The sequence below is a fragment of the Hippocampus comes genome, unplaced genomic scaffold, assembly GCF_001891065.2.
Source record: "Hippocampus comes isolate QL1 unplaced genomic scaffold, H_comes_QL1_v1.1 scaffold106, whole genome shotgun sequence".
Taxonomy (NCBI): domain Eukaryota; kingdom Metazoa; phylum Chordata; class Actinopteri; order Syngnathiformes; family Syngnathidae; genus Hippocampus; species Hippocampus comes.
The window spans coordinates 571647-598849 of NW_017842055.1; the positions used below are offsets into that span (position 1 = coordinate 571647).

Below are 27203 nucleotides of genomic sequence, written 5' to 3' on the forward strand. Positions count from 1 at the left end.
CGTTTGCGGCACAGGTGCTTCAACCTTAAAGAAAATCGTTTTTTTTTTTGGGGGGGTGCTTGCTCAGTGACATTTTTTTTTCAGGATTATTGTGACAGTTGGTAAAAATGGCTAAGCAAAGTCTTTTTTTTTTTTTTTAATCTCACTTCCTTTTCTTGGCATCAGTCGATATGATCACGTTTTCATTCGTTTGAACGAAATCTGTGATTCTTTCATTCTTTCTCTTCCCATATCATGAGAATCACAGTTCAACCCAGAAAAAAAAAAGAAAAAAAAAACGCACGCCCACATCTGACCGATTCCCGTTTTCCCGCTCAGGATGAACAAGGCGGTGACGCGCGGCTTCGAAAAAGACGTGGGGAACCGCACGACGCATCACTTTGTGTACCCGGAGAGCGCGGTGGACGTGGGCCGCGGCGTCAGTCTCATCCTGCTGCCCTTCAAACTCCGAGACATGGAATGGCTGAGCAGCGCCCTCTCCACCGGCCACGTCAAAATGTAATCGCTTCCGCCAAATCCGCACGGCAAACCTGCCAGGTCGACGATCGTCACTGACGCGAGCGTTGCGGTTTTCAGAAACATCAAAGCCAATTTAGTCTGACGGAACCTCATGTCGGTGTTTTCGGAGCTACCAAAAAAGTCGACAAACTTTAAACGAACACAGCGGCAACACTTTGGGTCAGAAAAAAATAAGCCAGACATTTAGCACGCCGGTGTCAAACTCAAGGCCGGGGGGCCAGATCCCGGCCCGCCAGGCCATTTTATGTGGCCCGCAAAAGCAAATCACGTGTGTCAACTTGCTAAAATCTGTGCCAAAATGTGAACTTGTCGTGTGGAATGAATAACGTTGAGATTTCGCAATAATTTTTCTACCCAATTTACACTCACTTGAACCAAAACTGAACAAACTATTATAATTGACTCGACTGATTTCAAAACTAGCAATCTATTTCATTTGTCTACAAGTAATCATTTTGTGATTTCACTGTCATAACGGCACTTCGAGGGAAGACGTTAACTCCAAATTGGCCCGCGACTAAAATGAGTTTGACACCGCTGATTTACTACATTTGGCAAGTAACTTTTTTTGTTTTTTAAACCAACTGTATTTTTAAACACCAGACGTTAAGAATCTTGACCTCACCTTCTTCCGCACAAAAAAAAAAGTTTCCCACAAAATTCCAAAAGAATTTGTGAGCATCAAAGGTCAGTGTTGTCTTTCGTCCGCGTTTTTTTTTTTTTTTTTTTTTTTTTTGTCAACGTCAAAGACGATGTGATGTTGTTTGTGTGCTCAGGACGTACATGCGCGTGAGAGTGCGAGTGGAGGCGGATAAAGACAAGGTAAGCGTGACGAAGGGCCCGGTTGCCGTGCGCGCGACCTGCTGACGGCGTGTGCGCAGGTGCTGGTGGTGAGCCCGGCGTTCTTCAAGTACGTGCACGAGCGCTGGACGGAGCGTCACGGCCGCTACCCGTCCACCGGGATGCTCGCCATCGTCTTCGCGCTGCACATCTGCGACCAGGTCACCGTGGCAACCGCTCAACCACGCCACACTCGTCTTGCTCACAACTCATCCTTCTTTTTCCACCCGCCTTCCTTTACTCTTCCCTTCGTCCTTTTCCGTCCGCCTTCTTTCCTTTGTCCCTCCATTCTTGGTTCTTTGCTTTTTTTTTCTCCTTCCATTCCTCTTTTGATTCCTCCCCTTCCATTTTCTCGCACTTCCATCCTGCGTCCTTCTTCCTCCCCCACCTTTGTTGCTTTCTTTGTTTCTTCCTTTTCTCTCTGGTTTCATTTTCCTTCCTTTGCTTCCTGTCCGCAGGTGTCCGTGTTTGGTTACGGGGCCGACAAGCAGGGCAATTGGCACCACTACTGGGAGGAGAACCGCTACGCCGGCGCCTTCCGCAAGACGGGCGTGCACAGCGCCGACTTTGAGATGCAAGTCATACGGCAGCTGGCCGAGGAGGGTAGAGCGTCCTGCAACCACAGAAAAAAAACAAACAAACTTTTTTCTGAGATGGGGAACAACCACACACTTTTTGGGGGGGGATTTTGTATTATTTTGCAGAATGACTTTTTTTCCCCCTCCCACTCCTTCATCTGAGCACTTTGCCTTAAGGAAATGGCAGCCATCTTGTGGCTTCACTGATAACGTCTCCTTTCATTCAAGCTGAAGGGTCACCGTCCGGTCAGTATTTTGTCCCCATTTTTGTTGTGCTTCCGTCTTAAATTCCCAAATCATTTCAATTAATTTTCCTCTGAAGTTGTACAAACAATACCACGTGGTGACAAAGTCAGAAACACGTTAGCATTTCAAATTCTGTACATGTGACATGAGCGTGCCAAAACAGGTTGATCCAAATGCATCCATCCATATCCCAAAAAGCAAAACACAAATATTACATATATTTTCATATTTAGCAATAAAAATAAATCCTTTTTTTTTTTTTTTATGCGACCGGTTGCTAAAGAACTCCCTAAAATGACGTTTCATTTGGAATGTTAAAGCCCACAAATATCACAGCTTTATTGTATTAAGTACACAAAAATATCAGATGTGCAAATTCAGAACAATCATTCCCAGGAATTAAACACTTGATGTCCTTATGTAACATTTATATTTCTTGCACATTTATTTAAGAAACATGGATAAAATAAAACCATTTTGCCGCGTCTTATTAGTTTTGATTTCGCACGCCCTGACCAACGTTGTCCTAATGTGGCAAATTGTGAGGGGGGTCATTGAATAGATTTTTGGTGGCATCAAAACTGAATCATGTTTTGCTTGTTACTTGCAAATGTCGCAAAAAAACTTTGGCGCATTCCCCATTTTTTTTTTTTTTTTTTTGTCGTAGCTAAAGTCAGCACCACCTGCTGGTGTTGACTTGTACTGTGAATGGGAAAAGTCCTCCGATGGCCAGTCGCTTGTGCGCTCACTGCTTTTCGTTTGCAAACGACAATGAAGGAAAAAATGTAGACCACGCAGTATTTTTGTGTTTGTGTGTGTGTGGGGGTTAATGTCAAATTTTGTCCTTTTTTTTCCTATTTTTTTGGGGGCTCTATGGAAAGGAAATGCTTATTTATGAATCGGGTACATATACATGAACGTTATCAACCACTAATGCCTGAAGCCTTTGAATTCCTGTGAAACAATGTCTTCATAATATTACGAGTTTTCTGACAATGTTTTTCTTTTTTTGAGGTGGCCCTTATCTTTATTTGCTCAAGTTTACGTAGTTGTGTTGTGATTGTAGTTTTCCTGGTCACTATTATCAAAACGGATCCTTTCAAGGCATCAAAAGTCTAAATTCAGGTTTGTGCCATGATTTACCTCCTGCTTTTGTCCAAGTGCACCACCCCTTCACCCGCCTACCCCCCCCCTTTTTTTTTTTTTAATAATGCGCTTGCCATATGTGACCCGGTCTCCCCTCCCCACGTGGCCCGCTTTACATGTAAGATTTTGTTTTCTTAATGTGTGAAGATACTGCTGCCACTTGGGACTGAAAAATGAGAAAATAAAACAGTTAAAAAAAAGACAACTACCAAAAGTTTTTTTCTATCCCAAAAGAGGTAAAGTTTGTCATCTTTTTTTATTGTACTTTCACTGGCCCTTTTGGCAACATTTTCCTTGCTGTGTGTACTTTTTTTTATGTGGTGGTTCTGTTGATGTTTGTGTGGCTGAAGGCAGGAAGTGACATGCTACTTGGCTGCTGAGGCGTCTTTGAAGGCAGCTGGCAATGTTCATCCGGGTGTCGGAGCGCTTCTCCTGAGCCGGTCGTGGTGTACAATCATTGACTTCAGTTTGACATTGGCTGCACAAAGGAAGATGGAAATAACCCTCGCTGCTCTGGTTCCTCTTCAATGTAGCCGTGCTGCGGAATGCACACACGCACACATTCAGCATATAAAAGGATCCCAAAACCTAAATGCATATCTGAACATTTTCACTTCCTGTATGTGTCCAAATACTTTTGTCCAAACATTTCTATTCAGTTCCTGGAGAATGGTAGATACTTGTTTTCCCCCAGACTCTACATTTTATTTTTCACTTCCTGCACTTGTGTCCAAATTGACCACTTCCCCTCTCAAAATGTGTCCTGGTAGTTTTGTGTGAATGCCCCCATTTCCAATGTGTTTTTTTTTTTTTTGGTTTGTTTTTCACATTACATAAGTATTCCTGTCATTTTCCCAGTATTTCTGTCCAAACTCCAGGTTTTCACTTCCTGTAATTACCCCAGTGTTTTAAAAAGTTCATGTACACAGCCCCCCCACCCACACACACACACACACACACACACACACACTTGCGCGCACTTGCTGGAGGTGTCCCAATACTTGGTCTCAATTTTTGGGATTCAATACGTACCCACCAGTCGGTGTCGTCCTGGCCTAGGACCACAATGACTTGGCCCTCGCTGAAGCTCAGCTCGTCGTGATGGTCCGCCTCGCAGTCATAAAGGGCACGGACGCGACGGGCGGACCCCCGACAACCCCGAGGCTGGCCAAGACAAAAGTGACTGGCTGTTATGCAGCTGATACTAATTATAGCATGCTGATGTGACTGGTCATTTTAGAGCTAATGCTAGCACATTAACGTGACTGGTCACTAGCGAGTTAATGCTATTAAGGGAAAGTGACTGGTTTTACAGTTTAGCCTATCTGCAAAAATGGAGAAAAATAATAGTTGAGCGTGCATGCGAGCAGTCTGACATGATTGGTCATTACTAAAGTCACGCTAACAAGTGAAAGTGACAAACTAGTCTTTTATGAATAAATGCGAATATGACTGGTCATTTTAGGGTTAATGCTAACAAGGTCAAGGGATTGCTCATTACAATGGAATGTTAGCATGCTAACATGACTGACAATTGTAGAGGGAAGGCCGCATCCTAACTTCACTGCTATTTCAGAGTTAATGTTAACAGTGTAAACCGACTGGTCTTTACAGCAGTAGGGCTAACGTGACATAAGTTCATTAGTGTGCATGCTAGCAGGCTAACATGGGTGGATGTTATTGAAGTTTAACTTGTTAGCATCAGTGACTGATACTTTTTGAGGTAACGCGAACATGTCTGGTCATTTCAGAGCTAATGCTAATGAGTTGAAATGATTGATCATTACAACAGTAATGTTTGCATGACTGGCCATTTTATAGTGAATGCTTGCATCCTAATTTGATGACAGCAGTAGGCCTAGCATGTTGACACGACTGGTACTTTTAGAGGTCATGTGACGCAAACAAGTTCAAGTGACTGGTAATGAGAGAGGGAACTCTCACAACAGGACTGGTCACTACAGTTGCAATAACTCTCGCATGCTAACATGACTGATCGTGACAGAGCCGATGCTAACATTGAAGTAACTGCTTGTTGCCCAGTGCTTAGCATGCATGCTAGTACTGTATGGTATTCTAACATGACTGGTCGCTACAGAGCTAATGCTAAATATAAATAAATGCCACTCACCAATGACCTGCGAGGGAGCGGCTGGGGGGCGGGGCCTCGGCCGGTGCTCTCAAAGCTTTGCGAGCGCTGACTGGCTGACGAGCCATTGGGGGAGGGTCTTCTACTGTGATGTGATTGGGAGGTGCTTGTGTCACTGTCCGCCCTGCGATAGGCTGAGATGTAAATGTGTTAGGAAGTCGTTAAAATGACAAGTCCTTATTTGGGCGCGTGTGGACTGGAAGTACCTCTGTCTGGATGTTCGGTCAATGAGCTGAGAGCAGAACTGCATGCACAGGGACAAACAGATTGGTCGTTACAGAAGCAATTCTAGTACGGTGATGTAATTGGTCGCTTCAGAGATAATGCTAGCACCCGAATATACAAACACTATGAGGTTAAAGGGACTGGTCATTACCAAATCAGTAGCACCAACAAATAAAAGTGACTATGAGTTAAGGTTAGCATGCTAACATGAGTGACCATTTTAGGCGACTGCTGCCAGACTTGAGCATCATTTTTTGACCGCTTGCTCGAGAGCTAACATGATAATCCTAACATGATTGGTCATTTCAGAGCCAATGCTAACCTGACGGGTCATCACAAAATAATCGCAAACAATTTCAAGTTGTTTCAGAGCTATTTGCTAGCATGCTATGATGACCCGCCGATCCGGAGCGGAATTATGATTTCAACATGACCGCATGTTTGGGAGCTAACGCTAGCATGCTAACCACTAAGGTGAGCACAAATGAGATGCTGAGACGTGAAAAGTTGCTGCACGAATGCTATTGAAAAGGCGAACAGTCTTTCCAGCCAATCAGAGGCCTCTTTTCATACTCCCGCATACTTCTTCAAGGATGAGTCTGCACCGCTGTAGATCCTCGTGTGACTGGATGGCAATCCATAATCTGTACACACACACACACACACACACACACACGTGATGTTATCATCTTTCACGACCTCATTAATGACATCAGGTCTTACCGTGGTTACTGGACTCAGAGCAGCTCCTTTTGTGCCGGGCGGCGGCGACGGGGGTCCATTTCCTGTTTCCTGGCAGGGGGAAGAAGACTTCCTCTTCCTCTTCTTCTTTCTCTGCCTCCTCACCCGGGGGAGGAGGAGGAGGAGGAGGAACGTTGGGAGCTAATGGACCACAGGCAATACAGGTAAGTTTGTTTTCTCTCCTCGTGCATGGTGCGTATGACTCATCATTGTTGTTTTCGCCGCTCACAAAAAAGCGAGCGATGACACGAGTTACTCGTGTCAAATGACTCAATTACGTTTCACATCGACAGTCACCGATGACCTCCCTTTCGAATGGTGCACTGCGACTTTTGTCTTCTCTGCTCAGAACCACTGGTGAGCCATGTTGTTTTCCTCCTCTCTTAAAATAGCCGGCGATCACGCTTGTTTGTCATCTCCTCTCATGAAAAGCCAGTGGGGATAGATTTTTTTTTTCTTCTTCTTGTAAAAAGCAACGCTTCACACTCATTTGTTTTGTCTTGCCACTCAAACGAGTGGCGGTGCCCATGAAGAATGGCACACCTTGATGCAACATTTGTTTGAACATCGCCAGTGGTGGTGAAACTCCGTGAGTCTCCTCTCACAAATTAGCCATTCGCCATGACTCACCATTTGCGTCCTTTTGCAATAAACAAGCAGCAATGATGTGCGATGGTGCGGTGCCTCAGTATTTCTTTTTTCTTCTCACAAATACTCATTGCACACGGCGCGCCGTGACCCCTTTTGCTTTGTCATGAACGGCTGCTTGCTCATGACAACGAATGAATCACGACTCACCAATTTTTTTCTTCTCATCCCATAAGCAGAAACTTTTTTTTTTTTTTTCCTTTTCTCACAACGTACGCCGCGCCTCACCTTTGACCCTGGGGGGCAACGGTGGCGCAGGCGAGGAGGGGGGCGGCGGCGGCGGCGGACTCTGCCCCCGGGCGGGGGGCCGGCCGTGGTTCTCCATGGCCGTGGCCAGCCGTCGGCCCACGCTGAGCAGCCCCCCGCCGGGCCCCCCCGATGAGGCCGGCGGGCACGTGACGGAGGCGGAGGAGGCCAGGCCAAAGTTGAAAGGTCGCGAGGGGAAGGAAAAGGAAGAAGAGGAGCGCTCCTTCTTAACGGGACCGTTCTGAGAGGAAAATAAGCAGGAAAAAGAACATTTTGAAAAGAGAATTTAAATTGATCGATTTTTTTTTCTTTTTGGGTCAAACATTTAATTTTGTTGTTACCGCCTATGTGACTTATCATCGTAAAATCATTTGTACAGCTTTATACTGAAACCCAAATTATGCAAAACACAGAAATACATTTCATTCATGACAAATACAAACACAGATCAAACCCCACACGCAAAAAAAAACAAAAAAAAAAAAACTTCCCATTGCATCTCTGTGTTCGGTTGCCACGGTTACCTTGTCCTCCAACTCATCGTCGCTGTCGTAAACGTCGTCGTGGCGAAGTCGCCACTCGTACTCCACGTGAACGTGATGGTCCAAATGGTCCGACCGGGCCTGTTGCAGCTTCGCGCACGAGCACGCGCACGGTCGCGTCAGCGCGCAGTCGCGCAAAGAAGCCGAGGCGACAAACTCACCAGCGCCTCACAGTGGCCGTGCTTCAACCTGCGGCTCACGTCCAACGCCGTCTCGCCCAACTCGTTCTCTGGACCGCCGTGGGACACAAACGCGCTTATACACACACTGAGCCTTTTTTTACTGCGTGTGTGTGTGCGTGTGCGCGCGCGCCTCTCACTGATGTGCGTGTTGGCTCGGGCCTTCAGCAGAAGTTTGACGCAGTCACTCTTGTTGTGCAAGCAGCTGTAGTGTAACGGCGTGTTTCCGCACGCCGTTTGCACGTCCACGCTCGGCCTAAAAACAAACACGCACACGCACCCATGAACGCTTGTTATTTGGGTGCCGTTGTTGACGTGTTGTCGTCCGTGTGCTGTTTGTTGGTGGCGCGTTTGTGTCGTTTTTAGACGTTGTTCGTGTTGGCGTGTTGCGCGCATCCACTGACGAGTTCTGCGCCAGGAAGTGCAGGATGTGCAGACTGGTCCTGTCAGCCAACAAGACGGCCAGGTGGAGGGCCGTCTCCCCTTTCTCCTGTTGCCGTGGAAACAAACATCAGTCGCTTTCAAAATCAGTCACATTTCAAACCCAAAGTGCAAATTCTCCCCTTTCTTTTGAAACAAGAACCCTCGTTCGAGACCCAAATTTGAAAGCCTCCCGCTGGTTCGCAACCCGACCGCGCTAACCCGAAAGCCGAACGCGCGTCGTACCTGCACGTGCGTGTGCAGCGCGTGCGCGAGCGGCGCGCGTTGAGCGTGCAGCTGAATGAGGGCGAAGACGTCGCAGTTGCTGGTGGCCTCCTGCAGGAGGCGCACGGCCGTCGCCGAGCCGGGACCGCGCCGCGCAAACTGCGCCGCCTGATACTTGCCCTGGATGAACTCCTTTCGTTCCGCCCTGACGCACGCACACGCACACACACACACACCCAGCAAGACGTTTTGAGTTCATGCGCGTTCTGCACGAGGGCTTGGCCCAAAAAACGAGTGGGCGCGAGATGCTTCCTTTCTTCCATCCTTTTGCATTTCCTTTCCAACTGAAGCACCTTGACGTTGTTGTCCTTCCTCGCTCCCTTTCTCCCTACTTGGCCTCTGTCCTTCCCTCCCTCCATTCTTCCTTCCTTCTTGACTTCCATGCCCTCGTGCCTTCCTCCTTGCTTACTTCTAAACTCGCAACCTTTCTTTCTTCAAACCTTCCTTCCTGTTGACCTTTTTCCCTCCCTTTCATCTTCTGTCATTCCATCCATCCGGCCTCCTTCCTTTCATGCCGACATCCTTCTTGGCTTCCTTTTCTTCTCTTCTTCCATTTCTTTCTTTCTTTCACCTCGAATCCTGCCACCAATTTGTCGCAGTTCCTTCCTTTCCCTTTCCCCCCCCTCCCTTCCATCCTCCTTTCTTTCTTTACTCTCCTCCTCCTCCCTGCCTTCTCCTGACCTACCATCCATTTTTTTCTCCCATCCTTTGTCCTTCACTGCAGCCCTCCCTCTCTTCTTTGCGTCCTTCCAATCCGCCTTCCTTTTTTCCTGTTTTCTTTTCTTTCCTTCATTCTTTCCAGCGATCCTGGCTGCCTTCCCTCCACTCTTCCTTCCTTTCTGTCCTTCTCCCCCATTTCCTCCCTCCCCTCGTCCTTGCTCGTTCCGCCGTCCTTCCAAACCGGCCTCCCCTCCTCTCCTCTCCTCTCTTCCTTCCTTCCCTCCCTCCCTCCTCACACAGACGAAAGCAAAACGGGGCCTGGACTGCTCCAAAGACACCGCCCGGTCGACCGCAAGCGACGTCGTTTGTGCGTGCGTGCATACTGACATGTGGCTGTGTTGCGACGGCTTCATGGAGGGACTCGGCAGGTTTGCCTCCAGAATCTCGTTGAAGCCGCTGTTGCCGACGTTCCGGGCCAACTGACGAGAAGAAGAATTGGGAGCGACGTCACCGGGCGAAGGCTCGAAAAGGGTGAAGTTTAGTCTGCGTTCGGGTACCAGCAGGTCGGAAGTTCCGAGGCTGTCCAGGCTGAGCGAATGAATGCGCGAGACGTGGACGCCCATCTCCCGGTGCACGCCCGAGCACTCGATGCACGTCAGGATGCCCAGGTTGGTCGACACCCAGCCCGGCTCTGTGCGCGCACACGCGCACACACAATTGTTATTTTGTGTTCATCCACCAGAATATTGCTTGCAAGACTACAAGAGGCGGCGTTTTGCGCCCGCACCAACCGGGAGCGCCGCAGTCGCAGCAGCGGTGGTTTCCCGGCATGCGTCGGATGTCGTCCGTGATGGATCGCGTCAGCTCCTCCAGGCCGCTCTCGCCGCCTCCCTTGCGGACGCCGTCCAACGCCGCCGTCAGAGCTTCCTGCTTGCTGTTGCTCAGCACCGAGATCCAGCTGCGCGCATTCCACAGTCGGCACAAAAGCGGACGGCCGTGGTGAGCGAGTGCGCCGCCACCGTGCGACGTCACACATCGCGAATACGACGGTTAAATACTCCTGGAATAAATCATCTTGACCAAACTTTTTTTTTTTTTCTGTTGAGACGCTGATGCTTTTACTCAAGTCACGTTTTCAGCTACTGTATGCAAGACTGGACTCACGCAACACACTCGGCTTCATCCTCAGCCAGGAAGTGGTAAGTGCGATTATCTGCTGGCCATAAAAACAAAACAAAACAGAAAAACAAAAAAAAAACAATGATATTACAATACAATACGTTTGTGCGTGTGTGTGTGTGTGTGTCATACGAGAGATGAGGTCGAAGCACTTCCTGTCCTCCACGCTGGGTTTGACCTGGCAAGTGAGCAGGTTGAGCCTGGTGGGAGCTTTGTTGGGCTATACACACACACACACACACACACACACACACACACACACACACAAACACACACACACACACACACACGCACACACACACACACCACTATCCTTCAATCACAACTTGATTCCATCACGACAACCCAACGACAGCAGCCCCCTCACAAACGCTTGTGAGCTCACCGTCGCATGTGCGATGGTCAGGTAGCAGTTGTGAGCCCAACATTTCCTCTTCTGCCACATTTTCCTCAACCTGAAAATACAATACACACACACACACACACACACACACACACACACACACACACACACACACACACACACAGTCTTATGGGGTTATACATTGTCATGGGTTAGTCTTGTGGACACCAGTGTGTTGTATCCAATTTTGTGGTGTCGTCTCACAGCCACACGCACGTGCACACACTATTGTTGCAGAGTCGCGCATCCTCACACAGAGTTACGTCGTAGTGGATAGAATGTTGTTTTTGCACACCTTGATGTTGCCTATGTGTGTGTGTGTGTGTGTGTGTGTGTGTGTGTGTGTGTTACCCATCACTCTTCTTGTAGAGGAATCCCGTCCTCTCCGTTCCGTATTGTTTATCTCCCAGCAGCTGATGCATGCTGTACACAGGCTTTGGTAAACTATCCTGATGGAACACACACACACACACACACACACACACACACACACACACACACACACACACACACACACACACACACACACACACACATACACACACCAGTGATGCCGAGGGAACAGCTGTGAGCACGCATGCGCGTGTGTTTGTGCATCCCACCTGCTCAGTGTGCACGACAGGCCTGAGTTGATCTCTGAGTGACACAAGTTGACGTTTCTCCTCCTCCTGCCGCTGCTTCACCTGCACACATACGCGCACATAAACGGACGGGCGGACGCGCAATAGGCACGCCCGCGCATGTTTTTCAGAGACTCGCACCGACAGCGAAAAGTGAATTGAACTGCATTCATCCCAGCAGAATAAAATAAAATTCAAATAAAAGCGGAATTTTTATTGCAAATGACCAAAATAAAATCGAGTCGAAGAAATGAAATGAAATAAAAATTAAATAAAATGAATGCATTAAAAAAGATCAAATATGAGAAATAAAACAAAACAATAAAAATAATGAAAATCTAATTGAATACAACAATCAAATAAAAACAAAACAAAACATTATATACCTCAAATAAAATAAATACAATAAAATGAATAAGCGAAAATGAAAATGTAATAAAATAATATATTAAAGAAAATGAATAAAATAAAATAAATAATGAATGACAATGAAATAATAAAACTAGCCTCAAAAACCCCCAAACTGAAAAAAAAAAGCAAATAAGATCATGTCAAATAAAACCAAAATGACAAGAAACAAAAATCAAGAACACGGACGAGAAGGCAAGCGAGCGCAAGATGGCTTTGCTGCGTTACCGAGGTGAGGACGCCATTCAGCTCGTCCATGTATTGCTTCAGCCTGTGCGTGGTCGACACGCACTCCTGCAGGAAACTACACACACACACACACACACACACACACACACACACACACACACACACACATGCGGTGTGTCAATGCAAGGCCCGACTCCCTGCACGAGTGTGTGTTTTGTTTTCGTGTGCGTGTACTTGTTGTGGCTGTGAAAATGTTTGATGAGGTTCTGCAGCAGGTCCACTCCTCTCTTGGTTTTGATCTCGTTCACCTTGATCAGATACTGAAGCGCACGCACGTTGCCCACATGTGAGGAGGCGACGGCGGAGAAGGGGGAGGAAAAAAAAAGGCGCCCTCGTACCGACCTCGCACATGCTGAGTTGGAAGGTCCGCCTCTCCTTCTCCAGCTCCTCGGCGATCTCGCCGCCGCTCACCTCGCTCCTCACCATCCCGTACTGACGCGCCAACTCGCGCTTCTCCTTCTCCACCTGCTTGCTACACACACAAAAAAAAAAAAACCACAATATGCTGGGGAAGTGTCAAGCATGAGAGATCCGCTTCATTTTTACCTACGGTGTAAAAAATGATATAGAAAGTGTCAAACAAAACAACAAAAAAGGTGACATTGATATATATATGGCGACGATGTTAGTTTAGCAACAAAAAAGCAAGCAGCCAGTCAAGCTACGTGGCAAAGAAAGCGATCCAGAAAACAAGCTGTGCCATGGATTAAAGCCACGCCCCCTATCAAGTGGACAGAGTGAATTGATATTGTCTGAAAAGTAAGGCTAGGCTGTTGTTAGCTTAAAAAGCTAACCCCGTGATACTAACGTGAGGCCTAGTTAGCATCAAGGTTCAGCGAGGCTGCTGGTTGTGACACATTTTGTTCTGCTGCATGAATGCTAAGTTAGCATCTGAGCACTTTGATTTGCCATTTGAGAGTTTTTGAATTGCGATCACGCCTCACTTACAATCGGCTTTCGTAGTCTCTCCACGCTCTGTCGAAAGGCTTCTTCAGATCCTGCGCAAAAAAAAACCCCCACAGAAGAGTCCAAATTTTGTGCCGTAACACAGAATTAAAAACAAATAGGACAGCGCCTCCGATGGCCATGTGAGTAAATGATGAATAATAATTTCAATTTCTCACCCCCTTCACCTCCCGCAGGTCGCCTTTCACCAGGGAATCCAGGAAGAAGTTGACGTTGTGCAACATGCTCTTTAACTACACGCACACACACACACACACACACACACAACAGACTTTTGAATTGAAATGGCCAAACAACATATGGAGGTATTCTTCATCCTCAGCAAAGAATGACTTCTATTGCAACGACTCACTGACCAGCAGTACAATTGAAGAAGAAATCTATTCTTCTTTGTATGTGTCTGCGTGGCTGTATGAAACAACAGTGCCTCCTGTTGGTCAAGGCGGGCATAACACAAGGAGCGTCGCACTGAACTGACTTTGAATTGCAGCATTCAATCATGATGCAATCCATTCAGTGATGTCATCACTCTTTTGTCTCCATCAAATGCAATATTACGGACAGGAAGGTAGCACCGACTTACGCAAACTTACGCAAATGGTAAAACTGAATACAAACGAAGAATTCGACTTTGCTCAAATTAAAATGACATGCGGTATTCAGTTGTGGGTGAGAAAGCAAAGCGTGGAGAGCCTCTGGCGCGAGTGCAGTGAACGAACGGAAGTGACAAGCTTTTTGTTTTGCCGGTGGATTTGTGATGATGAAAAGAGGCTGAACGGCGGCGCCACCCACCAGGTTCTTCATAGGTGACACCAGCTCCTTGGAGAAGTCGGCCATGCGGCAGAAGGCGGAGCCCACCTCTGCCTCGCCGTTGGAGTGACAGTTGACGGACAGCTTCTCCATGGAAACGATGTACTGCTCCAGGTGGGACACGTGCTCTGCTTCACACACACCACCTGAGTCACATGAGTGCGTGCGTGTGTGTGTGTGTGTGTGTGTGTGTGTGTGTACCTTGTCCAGATGTGTATTTGGCTTTGGCTGCTTTTTTCATCTTCTGCAGCAACAAGCGGTCGCTGTCGAGAGCCTAAAAAAAATAAAATAAAAAAAACGTTTCATTTAGACGAGCATTCGAATGACTTCCCGTCCACCACCACCAGCAGCAGCCGTGCACCAATTGACAAACTGCTGACCGGGCGATCCGGCAGCTTTGTTGGAACAATACCGAGCTGCGTGGCCGCCATCGACGCTCACAGTCGCAACGTGTCGAGTCACGCGCGTTACAAATCAATAACGTTTAAGTGTCAGTGGATTCCGTCGCTTTTTGATGTGTTTGTTTTGTGATTGATGGTACTCAAATATCAATCAGTGATTGACTTTATTGGTCAGAACGTGACTTCCAGCTTCTTACTTATCTTCACAGTGCTGGTGTCGAGATGTTTTTTCAATAAAATGAGAGGTTCATCCGGTGATTGATGACCTCAAAACGCCATTCACAACAAATAAAAGCTTTCACGGCTTGGCCACATTGTGATTGACAGTTTTTGCTTTCCTAATGCCAGTTTTATGACATTTTTTTAATACATAAGGACACTTATCCTTTTTTATTTTATTCCCATTTTGTGAGCCCCGTATGTCAATCGCAGTAAGTGAGGATTTGGTTAAATTGTGATGGACACTGTCGCAACTTGAACACTTTTCCGCTGCTATAAGAGGTCAATCCTGTGATTGATGCCCCTAATTAAAGTGTCAATCACAATAAATGTTTGCTTTGAAGGTTGCTCAAATTGTCACGAAGAGTTTATTGGGTTATTAAGCTGCTTTCAAGACATTTTTTAAAAACATGGTGAGAAGTTCATTCTGTAAAATATGTTCCCCGGGTGTCAAATATGAAGGCGTGGCTACAATTAGATTGACAGCTTACCAGCATCCTAATGTTGATATCAAGATGTCAACTTGTCATTTATTTTTGTCATAATTTATTGCTTTGAATGAATAGAATTGAATTACCGTAACTGCTTTGAAGTGTTGGCCAGACTGTGCGTGACAGCCGACTCGAGTCCTAACGGTGGTCGAAAGACTTATAGAAATAATTTGTATAGTCCAATAATAAGAATAATATAAAAACCTGAAGAGCTAAATACATGAGAAGAAAGGCAAATCTTTTGTAAAAGCTCACATCTGCCGTTATTTTCAGTGGCTCCACTATTGCATGCCAAACAATGGCTCAATGGCCAATGACGTCAAGGTATTGCAACGATGTTGTCTCCTAGCAACGGGAGGATGCAACATTAATGATGGCACTGTACATGTAAACAGGGCGAGGTGGTGTGCGTGCGTGCGTGCGTGTCATCTCCGCCGGCGATGCTTCCCTGAGCGAGCGGCGTACTGACCTCCTCCAGCAGGTGCACGGTGCTCCGGCATTCGCTCATCTTGGACGAGAAGGACGACGTGGTGGGCGAGCTCCAGTCCTCCAGGACCTCCCCCACGAACTCGGACACGGAAACGCACGGCTCCGGCATGCTCGGCGGCGGAATCGAGCGACCAGACCCGGCAGCGGGGACGACGACGACGAGAGCGGTCGGCTGACAAAGAGCGAAGGAGCCCGAGCAGCCCGATCCGGCGAGCCGACGTCCGACACGCCTGAGGCGGCTTCGACGCAGGCCAACCGGCCGCTCGGTCCGACGGCGGCGGGAAGAAGGCAGAGACCCAAGCGGAAGCAGACGCCGTTTGGACTCCGGGGTCCCGTCACGTCATCGTGTTTCGTTTGTGTTCTTTGTCCTTTTTTTGGGGGGGGGGGGGTTGAGCTTTTCAACAAGGATGCTCCGTTCACGCTTTACGCGAGCCGCATGTTGACGCGCATGCGCACTGTGGGCCAGCGGCGACACAGCGACGCGCTTCCCGGTTGCGGTTGGAGGCGCACGCGGCCGCGCCACCTCCACCCAACAGAAATCGTTTGAAAGATCGATCGGATGGAGGGTTCGTTTCAGCATATATTCCAGCACAGTTACAAGTTACCTGTTAAAAATGTAGTTAGTAACGTTATACAAGTACAAAACTTTCAATTATTTATCAATACTCCTCATACCAAATACGCCAATGAAGACAAAATCAAAATTAATGTTGCTATCATAGAAATTTATAGACAGTGGACCCGCGCTCCATACATATATGTGAAAAAAAATAAGTTTCACCTGTTTAAAACGTTTTTAAAATTTTGAACATGATTTGACTTGCATCGATATGCTTAAAAAAAGTGATAAACTAAAATCTAAATCAAACGGTATAAAAGAAAAAGGTAAAAACAAAGTTCGGTTATTTTAGTCAGTCTTGTGGGAAAAAAAATGTCAATTACAATCAATTAGAAATAAATACATGACTCACTGAAATAATTACCCACTAGGGTATCTGGTGTCAATTCGACATCGACATGACATCGGAATTCCATCAAAATTGATTTCACGTGTCAAATGTTTGAGTCAATCTTGAATTTTCAAACATGGCCAAAATTCTCAAAATAGTGTGAACATTTTAAAAATGACTGAGATGAGTGCATAAAAATAACGTTACAAATGAAAAAGAATCCAAAAGAAAAAAGTCAATTGTGTCACTTTACACCAAAAAAAAGAAAGAAAAGAAAAAAAGGAAATTACAAGCCAAAATTTCAATTGCAGGCCAACGCAACAAATAGAGTATTCCGGCGAGTGACGCCGCCGTCAGCATAAGAGTGGAGTCAAACATGACTTTAGCGCTAACGTTGCCGCTGTTCACCCAGTGACGAGGAGCCGTGTGACTTGTTGCGGCAGCGAGTACACCAGCAGGCCCAAGAAGAGCGCCAACATGACGAGAACCACCAAAGTCACAATGAACTTCTTGAACTTCTTCCAGATGATGAAGATGAACGTCTTCAGGGGGTTGACGAACCACGTGAAGCTGGTGGTGGGACGACTGCAACGGCGACCGCGAGCGCCACGTCACACCAATGTTTCACTTCTTTTGACACTTGTGTGATGGTGAGAAATATTTTGTGTGTGTGTGTGTGTGTGTGTGTCTCACTTTGGTTTGTCCAGCGGTTCTGGCTCTTTGCGGCCTCGTCCGACTGGATTGGCCTCGGCTTGCTCCAACGTCACCAACTGGAGTTCCGCTTCCACTTTACCCTATGCATAAACACACACACATTTTTATTTCTGTGGTTGCTATGGGATTCTTCTCTGCGCTGTATTCTCACCGCCCCCGTTAAAATTATACACACAAACGCAAAATGAAGATTTCTGCGTAGAATTGCGAGCCGTTGAAAAGCAGTGGAAAGAAATACTAACTGTAAATAACTCAAAAATGCGAATAAACTTCCGGTGGGCGTTTTCAATGAAAAATGGGGGAGGAAAGGCAAAATGAGGAACCCCCACCACCCGCGAAAAAAAAAAACTCGAAAAATACATTGGGGATAGAAAATGTGTGAATAGGCGAACGAGCTGTGCTTCATTTTGGACGCGACGCAGGCCTGCCACATGAAAGACGTCGGGGTGACCATGAGCAAGTGGATGTTTCCATCGCTGTCGGTGAACTGGACGTCGTCCGTCTTCACGTCTTTCTTCTTCTTCTTGTTTGGCTTTTGGTTGCGCTCGGCCTCCTGGCGCCGCAGGTCCTCGGGCGTCTGGCGGCGGGTGAGCGGCCACCAGCCTTTCAACTTCTTGCTGCGGAAGATGGAGGCCCGCGGGCCGGCGCGCTCCTTGGCCATCTGCGCCGTGCACTTGCCGGACGATTTGGCGCCGCGCACCATCTCACTTAGCCGCAGATCCAACGAGCCTGCAGCACACGAGCGCAATTTGCGGTTGACTGAGAGAAAAGCAACAACATGCACGACTCGCATCAAGCACAAAATGCTTGGATTCAACTTTTTGCTCATATACGATCGTCTTCTCAAAATGAAAGCACTATTTTCAACTAAAATATACCAACTGTGTTTTCTCTAAAAAACATGAATCTTTTTTTGCAAAAAATATACTTTGTGGGAACAGAGACTCGTGGGCCTTGTCTCACCGAGGAAGTCGTTGGCCAAGATGCGGTCGTAGTCCCAAATTTGTAGCGTGAGAACGGCCGGCTGGCGAAATTCGGACTCCTCCAGAGAGAAGAAGGACTCCTTGCGCTTGAAAACCACCTCTTTCTTCAGCACACACGACAACAACAGCACAAATGAGCCACTGGAAAGCACAGCCGGCCGGCTGACTCCACCGCTCTCTTTGCTCTCTTCACTTCTCTACTACTAAAAAAACAAAACTGTGCAAGAGTGGTCAAAGTCCCCCCCCCCCAAAAAACTCAAGTTAACATCCTGATGGACCTCGGTGGGCAGGTAGTCAAAGCGGAAGACAAATCTCCAGTTGAAGTTTCCCTCCCCGGTGAGCGAGTTGAAGTGGACGTCCGTCTCCTGCTTGTCGCCTTCCAGGCCTCGAATCCAACTGGATGCCGTGAGAAAAAAAAAAAAAAAAAATGGAATAAAGAGCCAATGAGCAGCCAGCTTTGCGAGCGCAACCGGAGCGTGCGACGCCTACCCTTTCACGTAGATGTCGGATGACGCGGCGCCGGTGAACGGGTTGACGTCGTCCAGGAAGACGTCGTCCGTGTTCCAGATGATCACGCGCAGCTCGTACCTGTTTGCGTGAAAACCAACAGCTCGGGTACTCCAACGCATTCCGCAGAAATTTCAACTGCTGGTACAGTGCTGGATGGAGAAACAAACTCGTGGAGAAAAACAAGCAATGGAGTAGAAGAAGTAGAAGGAAAAAAAAAAGTAGACGAGAGTTGGATGTAAAGCAAGAGAAACAAGCAGTGGGGGGAAAAAAATCAAGCGGTGAAGTGATGGATTTAAAAAAAAAAAATGAAAGCAGTGAAGTGCCAGATTTGGAAAAAAAAGGTGGTGTGCTTGATATGGTAAGAAAAAGTGGATACTTGTACGTGGGGGAAAAAAAGAAGCAGCGCAAAGCGGAATGCAGAACACAACTTGCAGTGCAGTGCCAGATTTGGGGAAAAACAATCACATAAGTGCTGGATGCAGACAAAAAGCAAGCAACGGACTATTGACCACAGGGGGGAAAAAAAGTCATGGAGTGCTGGATGTAGGAAAAAATAAAGCAGTGCAACGCTGGATTTAGAAAAAAAAGAAGGTGACATGCCAGATGAAGAATCAAAACAACTATCAAAGTGCTGAATGTTGATAAAAAAACATTAAAAAGAAGCAAGCCAGGAGTGCTCCATGCAGGAAAACCAAATCAAGCAGTGGTGTGCCACATGGAGAGAAAAAAATGGAGGACTGAACGAGGGGGGGGGAGTGGTGGCATGCTGGATGGAGAAACAAAACATGAAGGTGTTGGATGCTGAGATGAAAAAAACATGCAGTGCAGTGCCGGATTTAGAAAAAAATGCGTGGTGGATGTAAAACAAAACAAACAAAAAACAAGTAGCGAATTGTTGTAGGTAGAAAAAAAAACATTGAGGTGCCAGAAATTGAAAAGAAAGCGAGCCATTGAAAAAAATAAAAACAACGGTGTTTTGCTAGATGGAAGTAAATAATTGAAAAAGCTGAATGCTGACATAAAAATGCGGAGGTGTGCTTGGCATAAGGGGGGGAAAAAAAAGTGGAACCGATGCTGTGGCGGTGCGCGATGCTAAATGCTAACAAAGGCGGACGTACTGTACGGGTAGTCGAGGTTTGATGTCCACAGGCGGCGGCGCTGGAACGTCCGTCGGGAACATGTCCACCCACATGTGGAGGTAACCCTGCACACACGCACACGCACACGCACGCACACACACTGTGTCCAAATTCACGGTTCCAGGTCCTCCAAAGGTCACATTTTCGAAGGAGGCAGCCTGCGAATTGCCTTTCTAGAATTTGGAAACCACGATTGAGGTCAGGAGTGACTTCACGCGGCCCAAAACGCGGCCTTCGCAGGACGCCGCCTCTAAATTTGGACACGGCCACGGTGTTGCCGCATGAAGCAATGCCGCGATGAGCGGTCGCCACAGTGACCTGCGGAAGTCCGGGTTTGTCGTGGTTGATGAGTGAGCGGATTTCCACGTGCTCGGGGACCAGCGCCACCGCTCCCGGGACGAACTCGCTCATCTGTTCCCAACGTCGCAGCACGCTGACGGCCGCGTGCTCCTCCATCGCCGCCTCCTCCTCGGCGGTACGATTCGGCTTCTTCAGCAAATCTCGAAACAAGCCACCCCAAAAAGAATCATATATATATGACCACTTGCTCAAAAATGGCTCACTTTTCTTTTGGAAAATTGAAGTTTCTCTGAAATTTGGGATGGCTGAGTACCGAAATCAGATACATCAGTACGTCAAGTGATCGAGTAGCAACAATGGCTCCCGATACCACTCGGTGGTGCACTCTTGTGGCTGTTGTAATATCAGCAAGTTTATGGCATGCGTGGCTGACAAAAAGTGCTTTGAAGTCAACTACAACTGCATCCACGTCAATCCTCTCAGATGCTCATGAATATTCCATTTCTAAAAAAAAGTTTATCGTACTGTAATTAGTATGCTGCTAAATCATTGGGTGTTATGACGACCGCCATTGCGGTATTTCTTGTATTGACACATTTTCTTCTTTTCATCGACTGAGAAAAACAGAATCGGTTTTGTTTTTCTCATGACATTTTCGACATCTGAAAACGTTTTAGCTTCGGGCCAGTCCATCCGGGTTCGAGATGCGTCTTCTTACCTTCTGGGATGGCATCTGCCGGGATCTTAAAGATCTTGTTGAGGACTTTGACCTCGGCCGGACGATATTCCGGGGCCTGAATGCCGTTTTTCTTACAGAGCTCGGACAGGATGACGGAAGGCTTTTTGGCGTCCCGCCATGCGTTGTAACCCTCGCTGCGGGCAGACAGCGGAAAGGATGATGTCACTTCAATCAAACGACCTTCAGGAAGTGTCCTCAAATACATTTCAAAGTTATTTTAAAGAGCCGCGGAAAGATGCAGTAAGTCGCGAAAACGGCTTCAAACTCAAAACGGCAGAGCTGTGTTTTTTCAGGATTGGCTTCTTGGGACTTTTTTGTGGGTCTACTTATGATGCACGCGCTAACCATGCTGAGTGAAACTGGCTTCAGAGACTGACATTTCAAAATAATCTGGTTGGACAGCTTTGCCTTTGAGTGAAGCCTAGAAAAGGACAAAATGACCATAAAATTGCTGCTTGAAACAAAAAAAATGATCTTTATAAATTCTAGAGACTTTTTTTTGTCAGTCGAAGCACAATTGACTACCAAAGTTTATGTTTCTGAGTAAAAGTGGCTCACGGGGCTGGATTTTTATTTCGTCACCTTCCTAAAATAATGGTCAGTCTTTTTTTTCTTCTTTTTTGCAGAAAACACGAAAAACCACATCGACTTTAGCCATTATTTGAAGAGGCGAACGACATTGTGTTCAAATGTGTTGATCTGAACGACACTATGGAAACGGCCTTAAATGACCCTTCAATTGCTGCTTCAAACCAAAATGAAAAACTTCCTGCGACTTTAAAGCATGGCGTCTTGAGACCTTTTTGGTGGCTCTGCTCAGGACAAGTGTGACTGACAAATTTCATACAAGAGAAAAATAAACGGGATTCAGGGGCAGAATTTTCAAAACCTAATGAATGGCAATTTGCACGACCACTACAAAAAGGAAATCTCCAACCAGACAAAATTTGGTGAGTTTTTGAATTTGGGAAAGCCCTCAAAATAGCAAAATAAATAAATAAATAAACGAGCCAAATCACAGCGGAACAACACAAGCGGACCGAAGCCCTGAAATGTTGACTGGCGCTGGAGACTTAAGACACGAGCAACGGCCGCGACGGCGAAACTAACGCGTCGTAGTAAAGGGCCAAGCCGCAAGTGGCTCGGTGCCGGCTGTAGAATCGGTTCTCCAGGTCCACCCGCGTCTCCCCGATCAAGTCGTCTGCGCCCACCATGTCGTGGTCCATCACCCTGATCGACAGCTCCGTCTCCAGCGGGAAAGACACCGTCAGTTCAAACACCCTGACGGAAGACACAGATATCTTGCTTCCACTTCACTCCCCCCCCCCCCGGGGAAGTGAGATGGAGGGACAAAACAAGTGCCGGATGTCAAGAAAAAAAGCAGGGGAGTGCCAAATAGGGTTAAAAAAATTTAAAAAAACGTGGAATGCCATATGTTGAACAAAAAAAACGAGTCATGTGGTGCTGGATGAGGGGGGGGTGGAGTGATGGATGTAGACAAAAAAAAAAGAAAAAACAAGCCTTGGATTGTCAGATGCAGAAAAAAAGCAAATAGTGGATTCCTGAGTGTATCGTGTCATACTCAGAAAATTGCGAGAGAAAGTTTTTTTTGTGTGTCGTACGACTGCGGTTAAGGAAAAAAGCTGTTCGAAAAACAAAATTGCGACTCACTCCCCAAAGACAGGGTTGAGTTGTTTGGGGATGTAGCGGTCTTTGGTGTCTTGACACTGTTGCCCAACGCGGAGCAGCAGGTACGGGTCGGCTTTGCCGTTGGGGTCAGCGGGAGCCAGATTGCTGCCCTGCGACAAGAAATTCAATCCGCACGATGTGACAGAATCTGCGTTCATTTCCATCCGCCTGCCGGAAAAAAAAGCCTTTTTGATGTGTTTATTCGTCACCTTGACCACGTAGACGCGAACCAGCACCTTGACCGGCGAGTTTTGGGGGATCCCTTTGGTGATGTAACACTTGACGTCATCTTCGTCGTCCGAATCGATCTGGTAGACCAGGAAGGAACCCTGAGGAGAGAAAGTGGCCACGTTGGACAGAAGAAAAATCCCAAGGAAAGGAGAGAACGCAATTCGTGGAGAAATTGCGTGTGAAGGCCGAGAGGCGCAATGAAAAAATATGCAATGACATTCGATGACCTGGAATGAGCGCAACTTGGAATGGTTGGAAGCGGTCCAATAATGCCGAAAGCAGAAGAAAGAAACAAAACAACATCAATTCATTCCGACATTTTATTTTAGAATTTTTGAGAAAAAAAAAATTTTGAAGTGGGAGGAATAAGACGAACAATTTAAAGTTGGAATGTTTCAAATCAGTCCAAAAAATGTCGAGACTGGAGGAGGAAAACAAAAACCACCGTAACTTGGGGCGATGATTTTGAATTTTTCAATCAAAATGTGGTTGGGATTGTTGCAGCAGTCGAAAGTTGGAACAGTTCGGATTGGTCCAAAAATGGAGGGAAGAGGAGAAAAACATACACCCCCAAATATTTTGGGCTTTTATTTTGAAATTTCAAGAAAATGATGGCAGAGGTAAGATGAACAGTCGAAAGTTGCAACATTTTTTTTTGTGATTATTTTGCTTGTGAACAATTGGGAATTTTTGTGGGAATTTTTGTGGTGAAAATGTTGAATTTTTGGCACGTGGAAAATCCTTCAAAAGGTGACTTGAATGTTTTGCAATTCAAATCGATCTTTCTGAATCTCTTTTGCCGAGCGTGTCGTCGAGAATGACGGTGAGGATCTTTTTTGCGGGTGCGCTCAGAGGGGAGGCCTCACGCGTTCACGCAGTCAAAAGCGCAGTCGAGGGAACGAGGGGAGGGGCCGGACCGGACCACCTTGTACTTTCCCATCAGGCGCTCGTCCTCGCCTTCGTCGGCATCCTCGCCGATCGCTCGGCCCTTCGACAACGGGAACACCTGCAGCCAGTCCTGGAACTGACTGAACTCCGATTCCAAGTCGCCCGCGTACAACTGAACGCGCGCGCGCACGCGTGCATGAAAAAGAAAAGCAGAAACAAAACAACAACAACAAAAAAACGGATTTGGATTCGTGAGCGTGACCGTAAAAGAGTGCTGAGGCGAAACCTCGAGCGTCGCGATCTTCTTGCGCTTGGGAGGATCCATCTGCACCACCACCGCGTCCACATCTTCCCCGTTTGTTGCATGTTGTCCCTCTGATGGACACAAAAGTTGACTTGACAATGACACCCGGCGAAGGACGCTTTGCGGAGATACGAAACGTTCTTTGTGAGCACACCGGTCTCTTGATCTTGTTCCTCCTCCTCCTCGCGCTTCCTCAGCTCCTCAGCAGCCTGAAGGCAAAGAAAAAAACAAAGCAAAAAGAAGATAGAGCCATAAAAACAGGGACGGTGTCATTTTCACATTGGACTTCATGATCAAAACCTCCGTCACCTGCTTCTCCAGCTCTTCCAGGGATGCGTAATACTTGGACCACCAGTCCAGCTCCTCGTTTTCCGGCACGTCCTCCTCCAGCTCGTCCTTGTCCTTGAGCAGCTTCTTCAGAGGAGCCTGAACGGCAAACGTGGCGCAGGGAAGCGGTCGACGGAAAGATGTGCTGAGCTTCACGTACGGCGGGCCGCGCGACGCCATCGGCATTACGTTGATCAGTTTGATGTTGGGAATCGTCGACTCTTTGATTGACAGGTTGCCGAGTTTGATCTTGCTGAGGGACTTCAGTGTGCTGGTCTTCGATACAGCGTTGTTCTTCTTCTTCTTCTTCTTCACTGGAGACAGATGGAAAAATACAAAAAAATATATGTTTTTTGATCATGACTTCAGCATAGCAAGGTATGCTGGCAACACGTGGATAGATCTGAAAAGCTCTCATCATGGCTATTCATCGGAGATATCACTCGATATGCTTGAATAGATTTTTCTTTTTTACCTTTACTGGATAACCGCTGAACATAAAAAAATTTGGGGTGATTCCTTCATCATTTATGGACATCATGACAAAGTGAATACTTTCATCGGGAGCTTTCATTTGAGGAAACAATGTCTCCTTTGCTACAAATCCTTTTTCTTTTACCTTTACATGTCAAATTTGGTGATTACGTCGTCATATACGTTGAGAAAACAATTTGATATCGGGAAGTCCTTTTATTTGAGCTCTCCCTCGATACAATTGGCTGCGTAGATTTTTTTTTTCACCTGTTCGAGTCAAATTTGACATGAAAACAAACAAAAAAAAAAACCTTTTTGGTTATATTGTTCAAATAATTCTAGATCAGGACTGCCCAAAAGTTACATTTTACCTGTTGCTAGTCAAATACGACAGTCCAAAGGCCCATTTGGTCACTCCATCGACTTTGCCGCAAAGAGATTTTCGAGCCTTACCTTTAGGTTTGGGCTCTTCGTCTTCCTCATCCGGCTCGTCCCAGAGGTCAGGCGTGGCAAAATCCATGAGGCTCCGGACCACGTGGGTCCCGACCAGGACCTGACGTCCGAACGCTCTCCGCTCCACCACGAACAGCATCAGAGGCGGGTGGAGGTAAGCCTGCTCCGGCAGCTTCTGATGAGAACGGAAAACCGCGAAACGTCAGCCGGGTTTTAGGGGGCCGGGCGGGCGGGCGGGCGCTCGGGGGGCTGCCGAAAGCCTTCAACTGACCACGTGGAGGAAGCGCACGGACTCTTTGAAGTTGGCGTGGGTCTTGTAGCTCTCCAGCTCCTCGGACTCCAACTGCTTTCCGGCGCACTCCACCATCACCAGGGGGCGCTCCACCTCAAACAGCTGCACGCGCTTCAGATCGCGCAAGCCCCAGAACAGCACCTGCGATCACCGTCACATCTCCAATCCACCGCATGACCTTATGCTTCGCGTACGGATCGATATATCATCGCTATCCATCCGCAGGCACGCGAGGTAAATATTTCCGCGTCCGTCATATTGGAAGCACCTCAATTCTGAAGTTCCTGAGGACCGGTCGCACCCCCTCTGGGATGTCATAGCAGCGCTGCTCTTGCAGGTAGGTCAGCTCCTGAGGGTCCACGCCGCCCGGGAGGGACGGCTGCCAAGCAGCGGGACACGCAAATCAAGCTTCACGCCGTCACTTCGTGCCTGCTTACAACAACGTCCGGACATATCGACCGCGCGGGAAAAGTGGCCGCGAAGGAGCCATGACGCTACTCGGGTGGCACATCATTGGCCAAGAGTGCATCTCGGGATTTTGTGGTGATCATTTTTCCACGCAGACTTTATTCTCGCTCCTTGCGTTCTGATCTCAACGACACACGACAGACAGCTCCGCTTTGACTGTAGCGTGACCTCGCTCCGAACCTCAGGACGTGACCTCGACTTGAACTTCCTCGGCGACGGAAAATAATACGTTACACCTTTGCAGACAAAGAGCCGACGACGCTGCGCATGGCATCTTTGAGCTGACTTGCGGTTTCACACCCGAGTCCTGTCCGAACCTGCTCGAAACAAAAGTGCTGCCGCGGCGATTCTGAAAAAGAAGCGCTGAAACGGTTCTTAGGAAAATGAAACTGCTGCAAGTGATCCGGGAAAAACCAAAGTGAAGGATCCGTATCGGTTGAAAACGACGCCCTGCTTGGAATCTATAAGACTCGTCTCGAGATGTTCCTTTTGCGCATTTGTGCCCTGATCACAACCATTGTGCCCCGAACGTTCACATCACATCTTCTTGAAGAAACTTCTCCATTTCCAGCCTCTGATTTCACACCTCAACTCAGCCCGAATTCAAACGAGCACGCACGCGGAGGACGGTGAAAGGATCCCGCCGTGACCGCGACATCGTCTCCCTCCGTGCCTCCAACAACAGCAAGAAGGAAAGAGTGCGTACAAGACACAACGTGTCCACATTTGGGGCATCATTTGACACCTAAGAAAAGAAGGCCCAAGTTCGATGTCCAATGTTGGAAAGTCCAATGAGAAAGAGTGACAAGAATGACCTGAGCACATCAGGCCTTTTTTTTAAATTTATGGGCAGCACACGCAACTGTTTCTGGGATCAGCACTCGAAAAGCGCAGTTCAATGTGGATTATTTGAAAAGTGGTTCCAGCGGTAATTCACTCCCGACTGGCATGTCTTCACGCGAACAAAAAGCGCAGCGGAGCGCGTCACCTCGCCGAAGGTGGAGTAGTCCAGCTCGATGAGTTCGAAGGCGGCCAGCAGCTCTCCGGCCGGCATCCTGCCCATGCTGATGCCGTGGACGCGCC

The 27203-nt window shown here is 47.4% G+C and overlaps 3 protein-coding genes across 3 annotated transcripts in view; 1 reads left to right on the top strand and 2 right to left on the bottom strand.

The window, feature by feature from the left end:
• Nucleotides 1-2169, top strand: part of LOC109510265 (CMP-N-acetylneuraminate-beta-galactosamide-alpha-2,3-sialyltransferase 2-like) — a 10471-nt gene extending 8302 nt beyond the window's left edge. The window contains exons 5-9 of the mRNA XM_019860448.1: nt 294-498; nt 1296-1341; nt 1401-1520; nt 1818-1969; nt 2166-2169. Coding sequence (XP_019716007.1) covers nt 294-498; nt 1296-1341; nt 1401-1520; nt 1818-1969; nt 2166-2169 — 527 coding nt within the window. The remainder of the gene's footprint in view (nt 1-293; nt 499-1295; nt 1342-1400; nt 1521-1817; nt 1970-2165) is intronic.
• Nucleotides 2170-3644: 1475 nt separating this feature from the next.
• On the bottom strand, nt 3645-15851 carry unm_sa1614 (un-named sa1614). Its single transcript, XM_019860481.1, has 28 exons — nt 15640-15851; nt 14261-14333; nt 14042-14190; nt 13408-13482; nt 13232-13281; nt 12626-12755; nt 12458-12543; nt 12263-12338; nt 11609-11689; nt 11358-11455; nt 10989-11058; nt 10736-10823; nt 10589-10640; nt 10216-10382; nt 9982-10115; nt 9812-9903; nt 8726-8909; nt 8464-8549; nt 8200-8315; nt 8042-8109; nt 7863-7970; nt 7321-7579; nt 6427-6585; nt 6287-6347; nt 5685-5722; nt 5461-5612; nt 4362-4493; nt 3645-3867 (listed from the first exon to the last, which is right to left on the bottom strand). Exons 1-28 carry the CDS (start codon nt 15766-15768, stop codon nt 3793-3795), a joined length of 2988 nt encoding a protein of 995 aa, XP_019716040.1. The 5' UTR covers nt 15769-15851; the 3' UTR covers nt 3645-3792.
• Nucleotides 15852-16564: 713 nt separating this feature from the next.
• On the bottom strand, nt 16565-27189 carry LOC109510266 (fer-1-like protein 4). The gene is made up of 21 exons (XM_019860449.1): nt 27109-27189; nt 25921-26031; nt 25632-25793; nt 25361-25535; nt 24623-24747; nt 24416-24532; nt 24261-24315; nt 24089-24177; nt 23840-23974; nt 22893-23012; nt 22666-22793; nt 22105-22275; nt 20974-21128; nt 20274-20455; nt 19935-20020; nt 18796-18894; nt 18585-18702; nt 18287-18410; nt 17775-18052; nt 17303-17403; nt 16565-17194 (listed from the first exon to the last, which is right to left on the bottom strand). The coding sequence occupies exons 1-21, from the start codon at nt 27181-27183 to the stop codon at nt 17014-17016; spliced, it is 2787 nt and encodes a 928-aa protein (XP_019716008.1). The 5' UTR covers nt 27184-27189; the 3' UTR covers nt 16565-17013.
• Nucleotides 27190-27203: the final 14 nt, after the last annotated feature.